This window comes from Odontesthes bonariensis, chromosome 15, assembly GCF_027942865.1.
Source record: "Odontesthes bonariensis isolate fOdoBon6 chromosome 15, fOdoBon6.hap1, whole genome shotgun sequence".
Classification (NCBI taxonomy): domain Eukaryota; kingdom Metazoa; phylum Chordata; class Actinopteri; order Atheriniformes; family Atherinopsidae; genus Odontesthes; species Odontesthes bonariensis.
This window is the reverse complement of record NC_134520.1, coordinates 19003701-19026317: the sequence shown is the minus strand read 5'-3', so window position 1 is coordinate 19026317 and position 22617 is coordinate 19003701. Positions and strand designations below refer to the sequence as shown.

The following is a 22617-nucleotide window of genomic DNA, read 5'->3' as shown; positions in this document are numbered from 1 at the left end:
GCGCAGTTCAATTTTTCACTCCTCTTTTTTTCCCCTATTTTTCACTCCTACTCTGGCTTCCGGACGCCAAGATAGACCGCTGCCGCCGAATTTAAAGAGACAGGCGATAGTTATTTTAAATGCGTTAAACGGCAACCATTGTCCCTGAGCTTATTTTCCGACGCTTTATGTCTCCGCTTGTTTAATTCGATGGCGATGTTTAGTCAAAGTCGCAGCGAGTAGCAGCTTGTCTGTCATCACCCGCTACTCTACTGGATTTCCCGTCCTTTTGCCTCTGTGCCGAGACTATCCAGCCAGGCAAAGTAGGGTTGCTTGCTGGCAGGCTGGCTTCCCGACCGAGAGCACGGTTTGTCTGCTAGCCAACAACTGGAGGTAACATCGAAGCTTCCCTCTTAAGTTGTGGTAGCGGCTCTCGAGCCTCCTGCCGCCGGGATAATGGCGAAGATTCAGGCGCACAGCACCGCGAAGCAAATAAACCAAATTCAAGACAAGCCTTACGTTATAACACAGAAGCAAGTGCAGCAGCAGCACTTCCAGAAGCTCAAGGTAAGAAGACAACGGACACGACAAGGGAAAAGTCCTCAGAGTCACAACCATTTTGTTCGTCGGAACATTGCATTGGATTTATCGTCGAGAGTAGTGAAAGGAACGACTGGCTAACGTTAGTTAGCACGCTGGCCTAATAAAAGTAATTCACAGCCAAACAGCCGAACACTGACATGTAAGGTTAGACGTGGAGGCTGTTTTTCATTAATGGATGTGTGAGTGACAGTCGAGTGACTCAGTTTCCAATACTTTCTTATTTACGCCATGAAAAGCGGCTGCAGCGAGCAAACGTTAAGTCAGACCTTCGTTGTGGGAAGTTCCTCCTTGTTGGGTTTTTTTTTTTTTTTTTTTTTTTTTTTTTTTCAGACAGCTTGAACAAAGTGGAGGACGTCAGCCAGGCCAGCCAAGAACGGCTTCTTCAGTTGATTAGCAGCTTCGTTTCACATTTCTTTGTTGAGCAGTGTTTGTGTACGGTACTGTTTTCCGACACGGTGCTGTTGGCCACAGACCAGCAGCGACCCAAATGTATTGTGTAAATTTGTAAGCGGGTGGGTGTTATAAGTGTACGGTGAGTTATTGTCGTCAGTTGACTGGCTGTTAGCTAACGTTAGCTGCAAAAACCCTCTTCATTTGTAGACTGTTGATGACAATGCTTTGTGTGGACAAATGTTCTTGTCGCCACCAAAATTAGCTCAGTTCATGTTGAGAAAGAGCTCTGTAGACCAACTAACCACAGCTTCCGAGTGTTTCTTGCATTTACCCGGTTTATTTTCCAGCAGTTACTCGTATTGTACAGCCTGTTCCGCTAACTGGTGGGTTTGTTGGTGGAGCACTTAAGCCTACAATAAAGAAAGCAAAGCCTAAACATATCCGTATAGCTATAGGTGCAGTTGCCTTGCAGGCAGAAGTCACTTGGTGTTGAGACATTTCGGCAAATAAAAAGGATTTAAAGTTGTAGGGTAGCACCACTTTCATTATGATTGCAGTGATGGTTGATGAATCCAGTTATCAGTAAGATTTAATACATTATTGATGTGCAGGCCTGGAGTTGTCATGTCAAATATGTGCAATATCTGTCACATCCCTCTTCAGAAACACAGGATGTTGTGGGAAATGCTTCAAGCATCTGTCAGAGACTTGATTGTACTTTGTTCTGTACTGATTTATTTTCTCTTTCAATTTTTTTTTCTTTTTTTTTTTTTTAGGTTGAAGATGCCTTGTCATACCTGGACCAAGTCAAAATTCGGTTTGCCAACGACCCCGGCATATACAACAAGTTTCTCGACATCATGAAAGAGTTCAAGTCGCAGAGGTATTGGAGCATATATGTAAACAAATTAGAAATGATGGAGTTTTGCTGTGCGCTCTAAAAGAGCTGAGCTCTCACATACTCCTGTGTGCGAGGCCGTTCTGGTTCAGTGCTAGTTTCTAATATCAAATCGGTTCTCGGTGCTTTGCTGCATAATGTGGTGTTCACAACAGTGTTTGGTGTTTTCATATTGCCAGCTGGCATTTCTAAACATCAGTCAGCAAGTAAACAATGTTACGCAAACAGTTGCTGCTGTTTCCGACATTATTTCTAATGATGTTCAAACATCGAACCACAGAGAAAATGTGACAAGCACTTTTTATCTGTGATAAACTGTCATCTTGTCCTGTGGTAATTGATGTGAAAAAAAAAAGGGGGGGGGGGGGTGTTTCAAACAGACACATTTAGTGTTTGTTTATCCCATGGAAGAGGAAACTGGTTATTAGATCTGCAAGTTCTCTGACATGGCAACAGACCAGATTGCAGGGAAATACAAACTCTTTCCATTTAATTTGACAGTGACTGAACATTTCAGACACGTCTGAGTGAGCATGCAAACGTTCTTCTGCAACTATTTCCGATAACAGTCTTTATAGTTTAGACCTAAGAACATTTGCACCTCATTTTCAACTCTGCCCTTGTCAGTCCCCTTAGATTTTCAGAAGAACCTATGGGTGAATAAATAACAGCACTGTCCAAACTTCACCCGTTTGCGATCTTTGTGAGCGTTACTAGATGCAGCATTATTAGATGCAGCATTATTTACCATTTATTTTTTAACACAGCTCCCGGGTTGGGCACCTCATCTTCACTCAGATGACAGTGAAGATGGTATCCCCTGGTTATAAGTGATAGATACAATTTTCTTGAGCTGATAGTAATTAAGCTTGTAAGTGCAGCACAACCCATGTGATTAAAACACAAGTACTTTAATCCAGACTTTTGGTAACCTAATACATGTAGAAAAGCTCTATTTTCAGCTTTTTTTTTTTTTTTTTTGTTCCCCCACCGTCAGTATGTCTTACCCAACCACGGAGCCCTTGATGTGCTAATACCAATGGTTCTGGCAATATAACACACTAGAAAACACTGATTTAATGGGATTATGGTCTCATAACTAGCTCGATGTGCTCTCAGTTCTCCTACAGATGGCAAATACTGTGCATGTGAACCTGTTACCACCTGGGTCACTGTTGATAGGCTTGAATAAAACCTTGAGTGACTTTTTTTGTGAGAGTTGCCCATCACTCCTTGACTGAACGCTGTCGCCTAACAGATCGATGGAGCCATTAATGTGGCATGTCTCATGTCGGTTGGATTACTTTGGTAAACGTCACTGTTTTGTAAAGGGCGTCCTACTCTAATTATACCACAGTTTTTTTTTTTTTTTCATCTTGACATTTAAATATGAGTCGACGAGACTTATAACAATTAGTTTGTATTTGTTCCTTTTTTTAAACTAAGCTGCAAGACCCCAAAATGATATTTTTATTTAACTTATTTTGCTGTCCACGAGAGAAGCTAATCATACTTTGCTTTTGTCAGCCACGCCACTACAATGTCTGTCTTCCTTCTTGAACAGCATCGACACTCCAGGGGTGATAAACCGTGTGTCAGAACTATTTCATGGACACCCAGACCTGGTTTTGGGCTTCAATGCCTTCCTACCACCAGGCTATCGGATAGAGGTTCCCAAAAATGGGATTGCCTTTCTTCAGTCTCCGGTCTCTACGCAGGTAAGACTCTCTTCTTTTCCTCAAACCTTTGATACATTCTGAAAACCAGTTGTTTATTCATCTTAAAATCTTTGAAGGTTTCATAAAGCACATCACTACAACCCCGCGGTGTGCTGAAAGGTCCTCCGTGTTTAAGCCCGGAGAACTTTTAAATTCTTAAAAGGAAACGAGTGTGCTTCTGCAGCGCTGAATTTCAGTTTGGTGCGGTAACTCAAAAGAAGAAGCCTTGATTAAGGTTTCACAACAAAGCACGGCAGGAAATTTGTCTTTTTGGGAGTTAAGAGATTCACCTGGGGACTGCTGCCTTTTCCTTTCAAATCCCTTCTCAAAATCCAAAATATGTCACGCTGAGCTGTGCATATGGAAGGTATTTTAATGATGGAGTTTCCCTTTTAGACAGTTGGAAACATGTATGTTTTCTGAAGCTTGACACAACAATGCATGCGATGACAAAATTAGGATTTCATGCAGAGTGATTCAAAACATACTCAAAGCAGTTAAATTCAACTCGGACGGTGTTTTTGTTCAGGGTTACAGGTTTTGTGTTACCCCACTCTAATTGAATACCCTTGTATTATTCATCGATTTTACAGACTACACATTTATTCACGCGTATGTTTTTTTTCTCTTTTTATAAAACGTTGTTTTGAAAGTAAAAGGTTTGATAAATTTGCGTTTTCAATCTCAGAAACTGAAACGGTTTGCAGGTAGAGTGGGAATCATTTTGACTTGATTTATATATCATCAGTCTACGGCAAAAAGACGTATCGGGACGTTCTACATGGGGAAACTCAACAATCTCTAAATAATTTTCAGAAGTTGTTTTTTTAATGGATGTACTTGTATAGAATAACTTCAACCTTTTAGTCCCGTATCTATTTGATTTTGTAGTGCAGCAATTTTTTGGGGGGGGATGACATCTTGGATGTTTTTATTTCACTTAATATGCACACTAGATATGTTTGATGTTTTGTATAACATGAAGCTTTATTTTTAGTGTTAGAGTACTAAGTGCTAGAGTTAGAAGGTATATGCTGCAAGGTGAAGCATCCCTTCGTTCTACTTATTTTTCATTAAGATCATTTTTCAGTTTTCATAGAGGTGTGTTGTTGTGCGGTCTGGTCAACAAATGAGTGAGAGATTTTGCCGAGACTAAACTGAAATAAGTCATGAGATTTACTGAAACGGGATTCCACTCAATTTCCTCCACAAATGCCTGTTTGTTTAAAGCTCCATCATGCAGCTCATGATCTTTTTATGGCCGTTCATCTACGCAGGTGTCCCCGGGACAGCAGGGGAAGAGTGTGAGTACCCCTGCCGTGGCTGTGACCTCAGGTAGTGCTTCTGCTGTCCACACTGAAGCCGGACCGGCCAACACCAGTGAGGTCAAAGCAGCCTCAACAGAGTCCCCCTCTTCGACCTCGACAGGACCTCCAGAGCCTCCCAGTCGACTTTCTCTTCCGCTGACGAGTAGAGAAAGCCAGAATCAGGCCACCACCTCATCTGTATCCCCACCAGCTTCAGAAACGAGCCCCGTGGAGTTTGACAGCGCCATCAGCTATGTAAACAAGATTAAAAACCGATTTCTGGACCACCCTGAGATTTATCGAGCGTTCCTGGAAATTCTTCACACATATCAGGTACTGAAGAAACAGAGTGGCGGTTTAAGATTTAGTTGCATGTTAGGAATAGTGCAGTCACTGAGTGGTAGTTTTTATACTGTTCCCCGTCAAAGCTTTGACACTTAGGGGGAGTTTGGAATAGTAGAGTGGTCAAGCATTGATATTCAAACGATAGCAGAAGTAACTGTTAAAGAGTCCCATTTCTGTCTTAAAGAAATGTTCTGCTTTTATCTACATTAAGTTTGATTTCTCACACGTGAACACAATTGCCTCCCTAAAACTCTACAGAAGGAGCAGCTGGAGGTGAAGGAGAGTAGAGGCAGCCGAGGCAGCAGCGGGATGACCGAAGATGAGGTGTTTTCCAAAGTCGCCAGTCTCTTCAAGGGACAAGAGGACCTGCTCGCTGAGTTTGGACAGTTCTTGCCTGATGCCAAGAGATCACTGGTCAGTCAAGCAAGAGAAGTGATAATACACCACTCTCAAAGCGTATAACCGTTTTAAAGGTTTGGGCTTTGAATCGTTTTCAGTCTGGGCTTCGGATCAATATTTCCCTCCACTTTTTAACCAAGCGCGCTCTTGAAATGCCTTTGACATTTTGTATTTCGGGACTACTGTTCAGAAATGCCACGCAGATCATTTCTACAACTGAGTGTGCCATAGATAGATTTGTTTTTCTCTGCTTGGAAGAGGTATATGAAAGTGTATTCTTTCTTTCAGCTGAAGTGCCAAAGATTCATCAGTTTTTATTTAGCTGTTATTTTGAATTCTGACTATAACAGCTTAGATTTCCTTGCTATTTGATAATTGGAGCAAAAAAGAAAGAAAAGAATTGTCATTGTAACCCATGTCCAAAGGAGTATAATTCCTAATATGTGCTTCCTCTAATGTAGTTCACGGGGAGCTCGCTGACTGCGGGGAAAGAGCAGTTGAAAAGGTCTGAGGAAGAGGACATGATAATGAAACAGAACAAGAAAAGGCCCAGACCAATACTCCTGCAGCACATGTCCCCACTGCTCAAGGTAAATTCTCTATGTAGAATAATTGCCCGAGGTAATGTAAAAATGTTTTTTTTTTACAAATGTTCTTGATCCATAAAAGTTTCAACAACTCTCTCTTCCCAAATCGTCGACTGACACCCTCCACCTACAACCGGGTTTTCAAAAGGTTAGGACACAGTGAATAAACAACAGATAAAAGCAAAATGACAACATATTGTATATTGAAACATCATTTTAAAATGTCGTGTGTAATTTATGCTGGCAACATGTTTCTAAAAATTTTTTTAAAAAGTTGGGGCACTGTTGCATTTCCCCTTTAACAACACCCTATAAGCCTTTGGGAGCTGCGAAGACCAAACATTGTAGTTGTTTTGAAAGCAAAATGTTTTCTAGTTTGTGCGCTTTAGAGGATTTCACGTCGTTTAACTTTTCAAGGCTTTTTTTGTAGTCTTCGTTAAATTTGCATCGAATGATTTCAAAAGGGGGCGAGTCTGGTTGGTAGGCAGTAGAGCTTTAGCACCTGTGCTCTTTAAACCTTGTGGCCATGTTGTTGTATTACTTGTAAAATATGGTTCGGTGTTGTCCTGCTAAAATGAGCTGGGGCCCTCCTTGAAAAAGATGTTATGGTGATCATTTGTTTCTCCATAACCAGGAAGAATACTCGTGCCACGTAACTACTGCACCCCCATACCGTCACATACTTAATATTATTCCGTTTTTCCTTTGTTTTCTTTTTCATCGATGACTTATTGGTTTAGTTTGCAACAGGATATCGTCTCTATTGACGATGTTTGTGTGTTCCTTAACTTAAACAAACGGTGCTTGTCTTTACAGCATTGTCTTCTTTTTTCATGCAGTGTCTCAAGTTTTATTTTTTTAAAGAAGTTATACAACATATATTGGAGATGATTAAGTATTGGTTTCTCTTTTTCTCTCTGTTTAGAAAAAAATGAAGTATTCCTGTACCAAAGATCAGTCTTTTGCTTCAGTTGGCAAACATGGAGTCTTAAGAGAGTTCTCCTTCTTTGATAAGGTGAGGAATCAGTTTCCATGAATGTGTGTTGCTGTTCTTTTTATTTTTCCACTGCAGTTATGCTTTCTTTACTTCCTCTGGTGCAATCTTAACATAGTTGTATGAAGCAAATGGACTAATTTCCTTGTCAACCCACCCATCATTCAGGTTCGTCGCCTGTTTAAAAGCCAGGAAGTGTACGAGAACTTCCTGCGCTGCATCGCCTTGTTTAACCAGGAAGTAGTTTCTGGAGCAGAGCTGCTCCAACTTGTCACTCCTTTCCTGGGGTGAGTTGTTGGAAAAATTAATAAATCTGTGAAACAGCTAGATGAAATGGATCTGCAGGGTCATGTTATGATCGGCAAACTTGTAACATGACCATTACGATAGCCTGTCATAACAGATCTTTATCAGTTACATCTGGCTTTAGCTCAGCTGGTCCTCTTCTAACTCATCTCTTACTCATAATTTCACGCATCTTCTTACAGGAAGTTTCCTGAGCTGTACACACAGTTCAAGTCATTTCTGGGAGACAAAGAGCTCTCTCATGCCGTGTCGGGGCTGTCGGATCGTTACATGGAAGGGGGAGGGGGCAGAGAGGTGGATTATGCCTCTTGCAAGCGCCTGGGGTCCAGCTATAGAGCATTACCCAAGACCTATCAGCAGCCTAAATGCAGTGGGCGCACTGCCCTATGCAAAGAGGTATTTATCAAACAACCATGCTGATTTGGATTTCAGTTCTCTTAAACCATTTGCAGTTTTCTGTTTGAAGTTTGAAAGCTGCTTTGTTCCTATTTCTGCCTTCTTTCTCCCTCAGCAGAATAGTGTAGAACCGACAGCAGGAATGTGTTGCACATACTCTTGTGTGTGCGCGAACTCATGCTAGAGCACAAGTTCATACAAAACAGAAAACCATTGAATCGTAGCACCTGATTGAGAGGTGGTTCGTCAGTGTGTTTGTATGTGGTAAGGTCTTCTTATTGGTTACTAATTTATTACATCTTAATCATCATGTGTGCAGGTATTGAATGACACTTGGGTGTCATTTCCCTCGTGGTCGGAAGACTCCACCTTTGTTAGTTCGAAGAAGACTCCTTATGAGGAACAACTGCATCGCTGTGAGGATGAAAGATTTGAGGTACATACATATGTATCCTAACAATGAATCTACTTTTGCTTTTTGTAATGAAGACATAGCTCACTCAATTTGTGTTTCATTGATTTGTGACCTTGCTCTTTCCAAAAAAAAGCAAAACAACAATCACATGCTTGTACAAACACAACACTTAACACTCATAATACTGTGGTGGATGCTGGCTCTCTAAAAGCTCTGTCTGTAATACCTGTAGTTGGATGTTGTTCTGGAGACAAACTTGGCAACTATCAGGGTGTTAGAGAGTGTCCAGAAGAAGCTGTCTCGCCTGTCACCAGAGGACCAGGACCGATTCAGATTAGACGACTGCCTGGGCGGCACCTCTGAGGTCATCCAACGCCGTGCTGTGTATCGTATCTATGGTGACAAAGCCCCTGAGATCATTGAAGGACTGAAGAGGAGTCCTGCCACCGCTGTGCCTGTGGTGCTGAAGAGGTCAGAATTGTCATTCTGTTTGAACAAGTTCCTTTACAAATCGTACTCCTTCAGACTTCCCCATCATCTGCAGTGACATTGATACTTTATGCTTTTATATGCACATATTTTACACATAATGTTAATTTAACTCGCTAGTTCAATGTTCCAGGTATGATTTTTATATAATCCTGAATAGATAATTTCATTTCTTTTTCCTTGCTGATCATTAACATTGCCGGCAGGAATGTTTAAGCAAGTCAAATATGAAATTGCTAACAGTGCGAGTAGAATCTGCACGCAGTGACCATTACGTGTCCTGACAGGCAAATCTTAACTTCTTCTACAGATACTCCTGACAAACACGTACAAACATAGTGTCACTTCAGTATTTGATGGCATGGCTGTGTTTTGTAAAGTATCCAAATTAAAGCGATGCTTTTCCCTTTCAGGTTGAAAGCCAAGGAGGAGGAGTGGAGAGAGGCTCAGCAGGGTTTCAATAAGATATGGAGGGAGCAGTATGAGAAGGCCTACCTGAAGTCCCTCGACCACCAAGGGGTCAACTTCAAACAGAATGACATGAAGGCGCTGCGGTCAAAGAGTCTTCTCAATGAAATAGAAAGCATCTATGATGAGGTAACACGGTATAGATCTTGAATAGTAATGAAAATATAATGAAGTGAGAGTCATCAGGTGACATTCCTCTAAAAGTCTGTTTACAGCTGGATGAAACGATATTACTAAATACTATAAAGCTGATAAGTTTTTTTGTAACTTCAATGTGATGTCCCCTCAGATTTTCTAAAAGGAGAGAGGAAAATAAAAACTATTGTTACATGCATGCTGCTGTTATCCAACATGCATCAACTGACTGTGACACGTTGTAATTGTCCAGGATTTAAACATGCTTTATTTCTCATCTCCCACTCCCCATCTTTGTAACATGTGTTGATATGATAATCACAACTCAAGAATCAAGAAGTGATAACTGGTTAAAAGTTCTACTATTCATAGCATCTTGTTATTCTCAGGCTGCAGATGAGTGTGATGTGAATCTCCACAGTGAAGGCTCTACAGTAAGCAGTCAAGAAAACGAGCCTTTAATTTAGATGGTTATGCAATTTTCTTTCATGTTTTGCTATTTCATATTTCAATAGAACTGCTTTTCAAAGAACACTGTTTATATTAACAGAAATTTGTCTGAGCTCAGTTAGAATCCATGATTGTCACCTTGAAAAGATGCATGTCACGGCCTATCTTCCTGAGTTTATCTTTTTTTTTTTTTTTTTTTTTTTCCTTTTTTTTTTTTTTTCTTTTACCTCAGCGTCAGGAGCAGAGCACAGAAGAGGGCGGAGTTGGCCAACAGAGCCGTAACGGCTCGGGCTCAGCCTCCTCCAGTGAACCTCACATGGTGTTTACATATGAGGATAAGCAAATCCTAGAAGATGCCGCCTCTCTGATCATCTATCATGTCAAACGTCAGCCCACCATCCACAAAGATGACAAGGACCACATCAAGCGCATCATCCAGCACTTTGTCCCTGACCTGTTCTTCTCACGCCGCGGAGAGCTTAGTGATACAGAAGATTGGACAGATGAGGAGATGGACCCTGAGGATGGAGGAGAAAGAAGAGGTGGAACCACAGCTGTAGCAGCAGCTGGAGGAGGAGGAGGAAATGGTAATTCTAATAATTCATCAGAAGCAGCAGCAGCCACAGGAAGTCAATCTCAACCCCAGCCTGCACAGTCTCAGTCCCAACCGCAGCAGCAACTCAACGGTGAGTCCAGGAGAAGGCGCTGTAGCCCGTCCCAACCTGCAGACACGGAAACATCCAACACATCCAGTAGCGTGAGCCAGCCTGCAGGGACTACCACATCCACCCCCGGATCTACACCTATGGAGACAGTTTCGGGTTCAGCTGGTGAGAAAGTGGATCTCCGAGACCCCGAAGCAGAACACCAGAAGGAGCTGGATGGTGTCTACAACCTTTTCTTCGTCAACAACAATTGGTATTTCTTTTTGCGGCTGCACCAGACTCTGTGCTCGCGGCTGCTGCGGGTTTATCGACAGGCTGAACGACAGCTGCTGGAGCACCGGGCGGAGCAAAGCCGAGAGAGGCTGCTGATGGCAGAGGGAAGGAGGGAAAAGGCATGTGACCTGGCCATGGAGCTCCGCCTCAAACAGCCCAGTAAGTTCCGCTGCTACTCATGTTTATTCTAATCTAAGTAGTTCTATCATCCTATTTGATTGGAGTTCAGTCACTCACCTATCTTAGCGCCAAAGCGTTTCCAGTGCTGTGTTAGAGGCAGAGCTTAAAGTAGAACAACTTCTTTCTGTTTTGATCACCAAAGCTCTGGCTCCAGCACTGACGAATGCTACACTGGCAGCAACTCTTTACTGCGCCTCTGTACTGCTTACGTCAGGGGTTTGGGACAGGATCATGTAGACAAACTATAATGTTGTGACCACCATGTTTAGACATCCAGAGTCAGTTTAGCGTTAGGCTGCTTAATTCAAGACAGAACAGCAAACTTAGCTGCAGAGTTTTATGTACTATTGAGACCGCAGTGGAGGAGCATGAGCTCACTATTCCTCTCATTCTCCTGCTGTTTAATGCTTCAAAATCACATGTGTGAAAGCTGCCCAATGTGCCACACAAAGCTGCATTCACAGTAACTGTTTACGGCTGAATCTTTGATAAATGTTTGCAGCTATGTTTGAACATTGTCGGGTGTTTTTTAACAAAGTCAGCTGGTGTTTACTGGTCCCGCTAAAAGAGGGTGCATAAATCCTGTTTCTATCGAAATAGCAGTTAGCGTCTGGAACACTGTTCGTCCTTGCAGAGAGTACACAAACGCCAGCCATAGTTTAAAATGGCATTCAAAAACTAGAGTGGGGATATTAAAACATCTGTTTGCTGGGAAAACGAGACAAACTGTCAACTGTTGTTGTTTTTGTGAAGATAAACTGTCTCTTTGCTCTGTGGGCATCCACAGTAGACGTTTAAAGTGACGTGGTGACATGGGTATGTTGTGGCTCTCTGTGAGTGGTAAACCAAAGCAGCTCTCAGACAGAACCAACTTAGAACTCAGCCCTGATTCAGCACTGGAACTGCTTTGGTCAAAAAGGGGTATTATTTGACTTGCTGTGGATTTAAAAAAAAGTTTTTATTTTGTTTCAACATTCATTTGAACAATAATCACAGGTAGTAATATATCGATGACATCATCAGGAAGTTAAAATGGTTAGTTTAAAGTAATGATCACAGAGTGCATTTGAATACATTTCTGATGTTGGATTGCCTAACAACAGTATCGCACTGCAGGATAATAAGTCGTAAGGGAATGACATGCATGGAAATAATCATCCATATTTGTTGAAAGACTTGTTTGCTAAGACGGCATTCAAAGTTAATGCACAGTGTCTGGACCTTGTTCAGAACACGAAAGACAGACTATGGCCAGCTGCTGAACAAAGCTGTAAGTGAGATGAATAATACATAATTTAGAGATCTTTTTCTCACATTGTCTACGATCTAAAGCACAGATTACTGCTCTAGAGTCGAGACTGGTTTTAGGGTTAGGCTTAGGTTAGGTTTAGACACACAGCAGTGGGGCTAGGGAGTGTATTTTGACGCAATGGAACATAAACTAGATGTGTGTGTGTGTTACAGTGATTTGTTGTCTCCCTGATTTCTGTGACTTTAGACATATCGGTGGAGTTTGTTCTGAACCATAAACCTGCTGGTGGACAGTTTAACTAATTTCTTTCCTTTGGGTATATTTTAGTCCAATAGTAACAATAGTAACCTTTTGTATGCATGTTGCATCATAAGAAATGAACAGCTGAAGATAAAACTGAATGCAGCACATACTTGCTGATGTATCCCAGAGGTAAGTGAAATTCAAGCCGGAAACGTGAGGGCTTTAAGGATTGCAGAGAAACGGCTCATTATCATGAAACTGATTATCGTGATCAAGCTCCATCTGTAGCATTAAACTGTTGTTAATCCAAGAACTTTGGGCTTGGGTAGATATGTTAATGGTGGGCATGCTTTTGTAACCTGTAAAGCGTAATCATCCCCATTGCTTGTTAATGCAAACAGGTTTAATTAATACAAGATCACGCACAGGAAGAAGACTCATTGAATTTTTCTTTTTAAACTGGATTAACTTTTCACACAATTTTGTTCGCTTTTTTTTTTCTTCTTTTTCTTCTTTCTTCCAATACAATGGCCGTAGCAAAGTGGGGGCACACAGAAGAAACTGCTTTGCAGTTTGCATTAACGCAATGACCAGAATATGTGGTGTGCTCCAAAGAAAGAGGCAACTAATTAAAGTTGATATGGCTGCTGCGTCAACATTCTGCTCAGTCAGTAGCAAAGAGGACAACCAACAGCTTTGAGGCTGGCGGGGATGTGACTGTAAGAAAGCATCATTCTGCCGCTCCTACTGACATAGTGTGTAGTGTTGTACTGAATTATGGTGTTGTTTTAAAAAGAAAAAAAAAAAAAGTTCACAGTCCCTTTCAAGTTTTGCTTGTGGCCTATTGTTGCAGGAAAGAAAAAAAGGAAGAAAAATCCTTGTTAATCCTTGCCGCTGATCCTCTTTGTTAATTCACATGTGCCAAACAGAGGTGGCTCAGCTCTGCATCCGTGCATACTTCAGCCAGAGGTGTGGAATCGGCCGATTGATGATGGCAATGTTTTCCACAGCGGCGAGTTCCACAATGCTGGCTTCTTCTTACACACATAGCTCTTTTTGTCCTCTGAAACCTCCTCTCTTGCCGCCGCAGAGACGCACCACTGGCGGATCAACTTCAAACCCCCATGCCGCCTCTTTGCTTTCACGCATGACACTGATGCGCAGCAAAGGCGCATGCTTCACCAAGGTCTCATGTAATGCTACATTATCCCCCTCACACCCATGAAAATTCATTGCCTGGTGTTTACTCATCCTTTTCCTAAAGGCTGCAGCCCAAAGGCAGCAAAATCAGAACAAACGAGAAATGGAGCCACCAGACACGTGTGCTGTGTCATAAGACGATTGCTTTTGTATGAAAAGATTGTTTTTGAGAAATTATGCAAGGGGACCGGGTCCCATCTTACAATTGGCCACAAGTAACTGATTTTGTATGAAAAGTTCATTTGAACATTTGGTATTTTGTCATGTTGGAGGTGCAAATGGGGTGTTCTGTGCAGATCCACACTATACTATGACAATATACTATGACTATTACTATGACCTCCAGGCAGGTGACTGAGCTGTGATGAAAACCTGGCGTCCCTTTACATCCACAGGTGAGGTGGAGTTGGAGGAGTATTACCCAGCCTTCCTAGATATGGTGCGCAGTCTGCTGGATGGCAACTTGGACTCCACACAATATGAAGACACACTGAGAGAAATGTTCACCATCCACGCGTACATCGGCTTCACCATCGACAAGGTCATCCACAACATCATCCGGCAGGTAAGAATGGTTAAATTTACACCGGGCACCTGTTTTTGACCGTGAACTAAAAATATCTCACTCTCTTTGACATCAGCTGCAGCACCTGGTGAGCGACGAGGTGTGTCTGCAGGTGGTTGATCTTTACCTGGCGGAGAGGAAACGGGGGGCTGCAGGTGGGAACTTGTCCTCACAGTGCGTTAGAGCAGCTTGGGAGACCAGCTACCAGTGGAAAGCGGAGAGAGTCATGGCTGAAGAGAACTGCTTCAAGGTGAGCACAGAGTCCTGTGACAAGTGCTTGAGAACACATTTAGCCCCGGGCACATCTGTGCGAAACTATTTGACATTGTTAGCTTCCATTGCCTCTGCAGTTGAAATGAGCAGTGGGCAGCTGCTGGGTAATTTCAGTGGATAGTAAAAATTCAGAGCACTAAATGTACCCAGAAAAGCAAAGTGCATGATTAATATCTGTTGCTGCAAGGGGATGATCACGATTGTAGCGTATGAAAGCTTAAGCCTGCTTACTGCAGGATCCATTTTCAGTTTTTTTCTTTTTTTCTCTAAAAAGGCTGAATGCTTTTCATATGTGCGATCAAAGGTGTACGTTTTATGAATGATCAAAGTTGGTTAGCATTAGTTTGGTTCTGAAATGATGCTCTTTCGCTTTTCTTTTTTATCTGACTTGCTTTGCATCAACTATAACTGTTGGCAACTCCCTCTTGTACAAATGCGACACTTAAAAACATGCAGAACTATTGTAATAGTATGAACGTGCCCTTTCCCAGATACTGTTTATGTTGATGTGATTCACACGTGGCATCCTTTTGTCTCTTTGCACTATTTGCCATTAGGTGATGTTTATCCAAAACAAAGGTAATGTGACGATGACTGTTGAGCTGTTGGACACTGAGGAGGCTCAGGCTGATGACCCGCTAGATGTTCAGGTAACCACACATTTAGAAAAAACATTTTATGAGCCTATTTTCTCACGGGAACCTTGAAATGAATAATCAGATGCAAGTTAATAATTCATTAAACTTGTAACTTGCTCTTGTGTCTGTCAGTGCCTGTCGAGCTACATGGAACAATTTGTAGGAACAGAGTCCAGTCTGTGCTCTCAGGCAGAGGGCTACTTCTTCAAACCCGTATTCCTCCCAAGGTATGATGGTTAAGAATGACAGGAGCACATTTTATTTATTATATGCATACTGTTATATGCTCCTCTGGCATTTCAACCCAGATGCCTGCAATAAATCTGTATGTGCCACCTCTTTCCTACTCGGAATATACTTGTATAATTTATTATACAACAAAAAAAGTTCTCCACGCTTATAAAAAAAAAAAAAAAAAAAAAAAGTGAAAAAGCTTTTAAGAAAAGTCATGCTCTCAGAGTGCAGGAATTCAAACCATTTTATCTGTCTGACTGAGTCTGAACTAAAACTAATGACCCCCTGCGTATGTGTGAAGGTCTTCGCTTGTTTTTCGTTTGGCCGATTGTTGGATAGATTCATAAAAATGATGCATTACTGTAACCCAACTGTCTGCACTGTAATCAAAGGAATTACGCAGATACAGTCATCTGTGCAGAACTAAGATGTGATTCGGAGAATAAATCCATTTTTCGATCCAAGCAAATGTCTTAATAAATATGTCTCGTTGGTCAGGAACCTGCGTCGTTTCCGTCGCTGGCAGGTGCGGCAGGTGGAGGCGATGCGCTGCAGAAGAGAGTGGCACCGGCAGCTGGGTGTGGAAAACGCTGGCAGTCTGGACTGTCGATTTAAACTCAACACCCACAAGATGGTGTTTGTTATGAACTCTGAGGACTACATGTACCGCAGAGGGGCGCTGGTAAAGGCCAGGAAGGTAGGTTGGAGTTTGCATTTAACTTCCCTTTCACACTAAAGTAAAAAACCAAAGTTCATGCGTTTTGTGTTTTTACTTTAATACATTTGATTTGGTTAGTTTTGATCTGGAGACTGGAGACCCTTACGTGATGCGTCTCTGTCCCGACTTCTCATGGCTGGTGGGAAAGTCCAGACCATACCAACGTTTTACTATTAGAAACCATAATTCAGTTTGATCGGGCCAAGTTCTGACAGACTTTTGTTTGAAAGGGGACGTTTTCACTGATTTGATGAATCAAAGTAACATTCAACCCCGCTCATCCGTTTTCCACGTGCAGAATCCTGTTTAGTGTGGTACAGACCAGGCTCTGATGGTTTTCCTCTTCTTCTCCAGTCGCAGCACAGGGTGGCGGTGAGCCAGCACGAACGCTTTGACAAGTGGCACCAGGGCTGGCTGGCCAATCATGTCACAGCTTCGGCTGAACGCTCGGTGCAGAACTGGCTAATGGGCGAGGAGGAAGAAGACTTCGTACCCTGCAAGACTACCTGCCTGTCTACTGAGGTGAAAGGACAGATGGTCAACAGATACCAGGTTCATTACAGCAGTAGCAAAGCCCCCTCCTCACCGTAAAGGTTCGCACAATGATGGACACAGTACTCACTCACACAGGTAAATGCATGGACTTTGAGGACATCTGTACACTAAACACAGACATTAACAGCTGCGAGTCCCATTTCTCTGCCTTCAACCACAACCTGTTCACTCATTCACCTGCACTAATGGATGAAGAAACTGTCCGAAACTTGGTGAGTTGGTGAACGAGTGCATAGCGTGTGGTGATGATGTAGGGACGAGGACCAACGGACAGTGAGGCGATCATTGAGAGTGAACTCGGTCCTGATCAATGGGATGAGTTGGACACAACGGCACAAATGGAGCTCATCATCTGCAGCATCTTCATTATTCTATCTTCTCATGCGGCACTAAAGTTAATAAGACTGGACAGAGATGGTTGATCAGGTGAGAGGTCATGTGATTATGGAATTTGTTTCAGAAATGTGAATGTCGTCTTCTTTTTTTTTTTTTTTTTTTTCCCTTTTATTTTCTTTCATGTCGAGTGTAGTTTTTAGCTTCTAAAGCCAGAGAGCCTTCTGCCTGTTAGTTGATTTATGCGTGTTTATATGGAGAGTTGATGGTAAATGTGTGTATGTATGTGTATCCTGCTCTCTTCATTTTGTCTCTTTGTAGGGCCACAACAGGTTCTACAACTATAGTAACTGCATTATTACTGTATGTGCATATATACAGGAATCCTGTATTTTTATATATGCATCGACACAAGTTGATTACATCTAAAGATCATGTGGTTCCTTACAGTGTTTGCTGTCAACCAACTCTTGATGTCTGTGTTTTGTTTAATTTCTTAATTTTTTTTGTATCCCCCCTACTCCCTTTTTTTTTCCTTTTTTTTTTCTGTGTTGTACCTAAACAAGTTACCACCAGTGCAACAAGGAGTCCTTGAAATTAATTGGTTTAATATTGATGAAGCAGTCAAATTATGTATCATAGTCATGATTTCACCAAATGTTTCTTTTGCATTTCCTTTTTTTGCATACTGACATTGAAAATAAAAGCAAAATATCATCAGTGTTAAAACAGAATGTATAATGTTTATCCTGTATCAGTTATCAGAAAATAAACAACCTAGTTGTGACCTTCTTAGATGTGGGCTGGCAGGTTGTTTGATGTTTACAAGTTCAACACACAGTGGACTCACTACCTGTGGCACTGTATTTTCAGTTTGGAGCAGAGCATGAGCAGCGTAAGCCTATAAGGTTCCTGTAGGAGGTGAATCACTGATCCAGTCCACACAGATTAGAGTTGAACCGAATGTCTGCACAGAAAATCTGCATGATGTGGTGAGGCTGTTTTAACTGCAGTTTCCATGGTCAGGAATGGACATTTTTCTGAACAGGAAAAGATTATAGAGATTTATTTATTCTTTGGATTATGAGGGCAAGTTGGATGGTGATTAATCTCAAAGTTAACAGTGGTTTTTCCTTTGATTTCTGCCTCCTTGCTGCCAAGAAACAAGATTTTCATGACGAGTAATTTCTCCTTGTTGGCAGACTCAACATAACTGTCACACTCGGTCTGCCCACCAGAAATAAAGGAAGAAAGGATATAAAATTAAAAAAAAAAAAAACAACCTTCAATTTCCCAACTGCAGCCAGAGCTTTTGAAAACATTTGCTTAAAGGTAAGGTTAAGGCGGGTGAGTCATCCGTTTTTGAGGTGGGCTGTGAAATACTGCACAGGCCGGAGAAACTATCGAAAAAGCCAACTGCAGAATAGGAAACCAAGAGATTCCCCATAACCACCAAAAATAATTGTGCACGAGAGAAAGGGCTGCATTTTTTTCGTGAAAGCACGTGCATCTGTATTCACAGTTGCAACAGGGGAAAAATCCCCTCAGCAGATCTCGAGAACCACAGGGCACAACAATCCAGCGAACACGCAGCAATTGAAAGAAGAGTCGAAGAGGCAGAGTGAGTTTTAAAAATAATCGTGGTTTATAAAACCCAGATATGACAGGATCACCAAAGTGTATACAGAAATACAAATACCATCAGAAAAACCATCAGGGAACATTGTTATGCTCGACATGTACAAACTACTCTGTAAAAGGGACTCATGGGAGAGGATGGTTCAGACTGTAAGACATTTTCCTTTCTCTGAAAATCACATTTAACCACAGTGTATTTACTCTGTTCAAGAATTTTATCAAAGCAGGACATCCATCTAGCAAACTACAGGTACTATCACGTTCAGCTAGTTTAGAGTAAGGGTACCACAACATCAAAAGAGGGACGGGGGCATATATCAAGCACTTTAACATCATGAAGGTTTCAGCAAGCGGTGGAAAAATGATCAGGGGTTTTCACTTATGAGGAAAAATGGGATGTCAGGGTTTGTTACCATCTCATCGAACATGAACTGTACAATATAACCCTGTATTGTTTTCGTTGGTGGGTCACACACGGAACATCTGCGAACAGACACAAATCACCAAACAATTTCCCCACAAAGAAGCGCCTTGAATTGCTTCCAGTGAGCAGGTAAGGATCTGGGACCACTTTAATAACAGCTTGTTACAGAATGGGCCCTCTTAGGACCAGAGTCTGTTTCTGTGCCCCACCTAAGGATGTCAAAGTGCTTCTGCCTGCAGGGCAGTTAACAACAACAGATGTAATATCACTGATATTTTCATGCAGATTCACAAATGTACAAACAGCGAAACAGCCTCGGGACACAAGACTCTGCTCCCACGTCCTCCTCTCCTCCACTAGTCTTGGACATAAACCCCGTCAGATGACGGGACCTTAAAATTCAAGGAATCACCACAAGATACAACCAAACACATCCTCCTTTTTTTTCTTTTTCTTTTTCTGTCTTTATACAAACACATTTCAACAGCTTTACACGTGAAAAAGAGCGGCGGATTTAGATCAATCACTGAAAAGCCCCTTATCACCTACAAAATACTGCTTGTCCTGGAGCGAAAACTGAAAACCATCATTGTCGGTGCGTACAATGACTACTAATATACACATTGTGACAAATAAATTAAGATCTATGTACAAAATAAAAACAAAAGCAGCATGCTTTTGACAAGACAACAGAGCCTTTTTACAAAACTACGTGCTGTGGTGTTGTGCGCTCCAACACGAGAGAGAGAGAGAGAGAGAGAGAGATGTAATGTGGGCTTTTTGTGTGTGTGTGTTGTGTTGTCTGTGGAGTGTATTGAAATGGACAGAGAAGCTATCCACCTTCTAAACCTTCCATTACGCGTAAAGCTCATTGGAAACAGGCTTTCCGGTCTGGTCTATGGGGCTGCTAAGAGGGAACAAAAACAGAAATACAAGAAACATAACTTTTCTGTAACAAATCTGTCCCGCATCTCTCTGCGCTTTGCCTCATGACCAGTGGGTGGTGACGCAGCGTAGCCGCGGGGAGGAACATCACAGCGGCGAATCAAGTAAGGGGGGGTTAAACAGAGTCAAAAACACTCTGACAGTAAAGTTAGCGTTGTTCCTCAGAAAGCCAGGGGGGCTTCACACAGAAGCAGCAAATCACCACAAAATTATGACTTAACAGTAGGGGGCAACAAATGCACAACACATTTAACCTCCTTGTTACTGAAGACCGGAGGGCGAAATCCAAAAAACCAAAAGTGAATATACTTCGGTGAGGCATAACAGAAGAACAACATTAAATCACCATGAATGGCACAGATGCCGAATGGAAGAAGCCTGACTGATTCAGTGGCTCAGAGATGGACACAAACGTGCCCCAGGTTGTTTACAACTACCATAAAAGATCCTCAAACTATCCTGTGTACATCTCAAACATGTCAGTTGATAGTTTTTATTATTATTGTTATTATTTACTCCTTGTACCTTCTGTTGAAACTTTCCTGACCTTTAAGACAATTGAAATGAATCGAGGAGCAACGGGGATCTTTGATTTTCCAGCAGCGCCCCCTATCCGGCGATCTCAGCCAATGCCGTGCAGACTTGGTGCGTTTACGACCGGTTTTCAGACATGTCCCGTGAGGTGAAACGGAGCTGCTTTATATCAAGAGAACACGTCATTGCAAAAGAACAGTCTTATACACTGACTTTCTATTGTTTGAATGCACAAAATAAATAAGGCATCAAGCAGGAGAGCAAGAAAAGCCTTTTCTTATTTTGATTCTGACTATGTCTCACTCATGAGCATCAATTTTAAGTTCAAATTTCAAAAGTCCTTCGCACTTTCTGACTTTTCCTGCTCCCTGTTATCCATCGACATATACACTCTCGATTACAACCAGACATGATTGCTTCAGCAGCTCATCAAAAATACGTATCCAGTTCAGATTTCCTTTGACTTTCTTTCAGGCAGACTGGAGAACAAATTGATCCTATCACATTCAGAATCAACCAAGCTTTGGTAAAGAACGTTAAGAACAGCATTGCCTGTACCTATGCTCTATTTAGTGTAATAGTACACATTAAGATAACACAATACAATGGTTTAAAGGCCACTGCTGCATTAATTTGATGCAGAGGATAAACAGTGGTCTACCTATGAGCTTATTAAAAACATGGCACAAATTTAACCAAGAAAAACATTCCACACATTTTTAAATACAGCAACAATCGTCATGACGATGCTAAAAACTAGCCTTAACAACACAGAAGTAGTTAGAAGTACTGTTAAGTACAGAAGTAGGCTTACTTAACAACTATAGTAATAATACACAACAAAATATATGAAATATTTTACAAAGAAACTTCAGACTAGAAATGTTTGAATCTAAACATTCCTTTTTAAGAACTTTTTTTTTTTTAATGTTTTGCGTAGTAAATGCACTTTTCCTGCAAGTGCCTCCAGGGTAGTGATTGTGCACTGAGGTCACTAAAACTCAGAGGAAAAAAAAAGTGAGTATAAAAAGAATCAACGAGTGGAAACCAGTTGATTTGTTCTGATATGCTGTTATGTGTGTAGAGTCCTTCCTCTGGATTCCATTTAGCAGTATTTAGTCTTTATTGATTGGCTTTTTCTTCTCCCTGTTTATCCTAGTGGAGTTAAAAAAAAAAAAAAGGCTTGTAAACAGTCGTCTGCAGTCTGTCCTTAATAAACCCTGGAGAAATTAAAGAAGAATCTAACTCAACTAAATATCCCAAAGTAAACAACAGATACTACAGAAGTCCCTTTAAAAAGCAGAGGATAATCCCGGGCAGTGTGGTCTTGTCATATCAGTTATGTGAAGAAGGTTTCCTTGACGTCTGTCCATTTGTGTGATTGTGTGGCATCAGCGCTCCTCTCTCCTCGTCAGTACCAATATTACACTATGCTTGTGCTTCAGCAGGTTTATCTCTCCGTGTGTGTGTGTGTGTGTGTGTTTCTGCATTATACTGTGTGTTTTCTATACTTATAAAGACCAACTCTCTTCACAAGTGCGTAAAGATGAGATATCTTCTACAAAAGTGAGGACGGTCTGGCAGTCCTCACCGATTTTAAAGGTTTACACCGAAGGACAGGCCTGCACACTAAACCTCGAGGGAGAAGGCTTAGTGTTAGGCATTGGTAAAGGAGGTCCTTATAAGTATAGCATGGCAAAGTGTGAGTGTGTGTCTATGCTGACGCTGTGGACTCAGCTGAAGGCCTCATCATCCGTGTCTTCAATCAGCACCTTTGTGTCTTTCTTCGATCTGAGAAGGAAAAAAAAAAGTTTTAGCATTTTCTGGTTACATTCAGCAAATGGAGTCACAATATCGTGTACATCAGATAAAAGCACTGATCCATTCTGCCTTGTGTCTACAGTGCAGTAGTGTTGTGGTTTGTGGCCTGTTTCCCACGTTCGTCCCTTTATGACCAAAGCGTACTCAACTTGTTGCCCACTAACACTTATCATGTCTTATAGCTCATCCTCTCCCACTGGCTCCCTAAACATGACAGTGAAGTCACTATACTTCTTTTCTTATG

At 41.7% G+C, this 22617-nt stretch overlaps 2 protein-coding genes across 5 annotated transcripts in view; one reads left to right on the top strand and one right to left on the bottom strand.

The window, feature by feature from the left end:
• The first annotated feature begins 60 nt into the window (after positions 1–60).
• On the top strand, positions 61–17806 carry sin3b (SIN3 transcription regulator family member B). Of its 4 annotated transcripts, none has more exons than XM_075485349.1 (20): positions 61–546; positions 1752–1858; positions 3438–3591; positions 4869–5231; positions 5502–5657; positions 6104–6232; positions 7155–7244; positions 7392–7510; positions 7712–7925; positions 8245–8361; positions 8573–8811; positions 9243–9426; positions 9822–9866; positions 10115–10979; positions 14091–14260; positions 14337–14510; positions 15091–15183; positions 15304–15398; positions 15904–16102; positions 16478–17806. In XM_075485349.1, the coding sequence occupies exons 1-20, from the start codon at positions 436–438 to the stop codon at positions 16712–16714; spliced, it is 3861 nt and encodes a 1286-aa protein (XP_075341464.1). In that variant the 5' UTR covers positions 61–435; the 3' UTR covers positions 16715–17806. The 4 variants fall into 4 exon arrangements, with proteins under 4 accessions (XP_075341464.1, XP_075341465.1, XP_075341467.1 ...); XM_075485352.1 differs by lacking the exon at positions 61–546 and adding an exon at positions 926–1094; XM_075485351.1 differs by lacking the exon at positions 61–546 and adding an exon at positions 926–1114.
• Positions 17807–18633: 827 nt separating this feature from the next.
• The window catches only part of xpr1a (xenotropic and polytropic retrovirus receptor 1a), a 66319-nt gene continuing 62335 nt past the window's right edge, over positions 18634–22617 (bottom strand). Inside the window, exon 15 of the mRNA XM_075485354.1 lies at positions 18634–22343. Coding sequence (XP_075341469.1) covers positions 22286–22343 — 58 coding nt within the window. The 3' untranslated portion in view covers positions 18634–22285. The remainder of the gene's footprint in view (positions 22344–22617) is intronic.

Bases quoted from the DNA above. Each gene is read 5' to 3' on its own strand.
- sin3b (XM_075485349.1), top strand. From the start codon at position 436: ATGGCGAAGATTCAGGCGCACAGCACCGCGAAGCAAATAAACCAAATT. The intron at 9,867-10,114 runs GTAAGCAGTCAA...CTTTTACCTCAG, and splicing joins TCCACAGTGAAGGCTCTACA to CGTCAGGAGCAGAGCACAGA. The intron at 15,399-15,903 runs GTATGATGGTTA...CTCGTTGGTCAG, and splicing joins AAACCCGTATTCCTCCCAAG to GAACCTGCGTCGTTTCCGTC.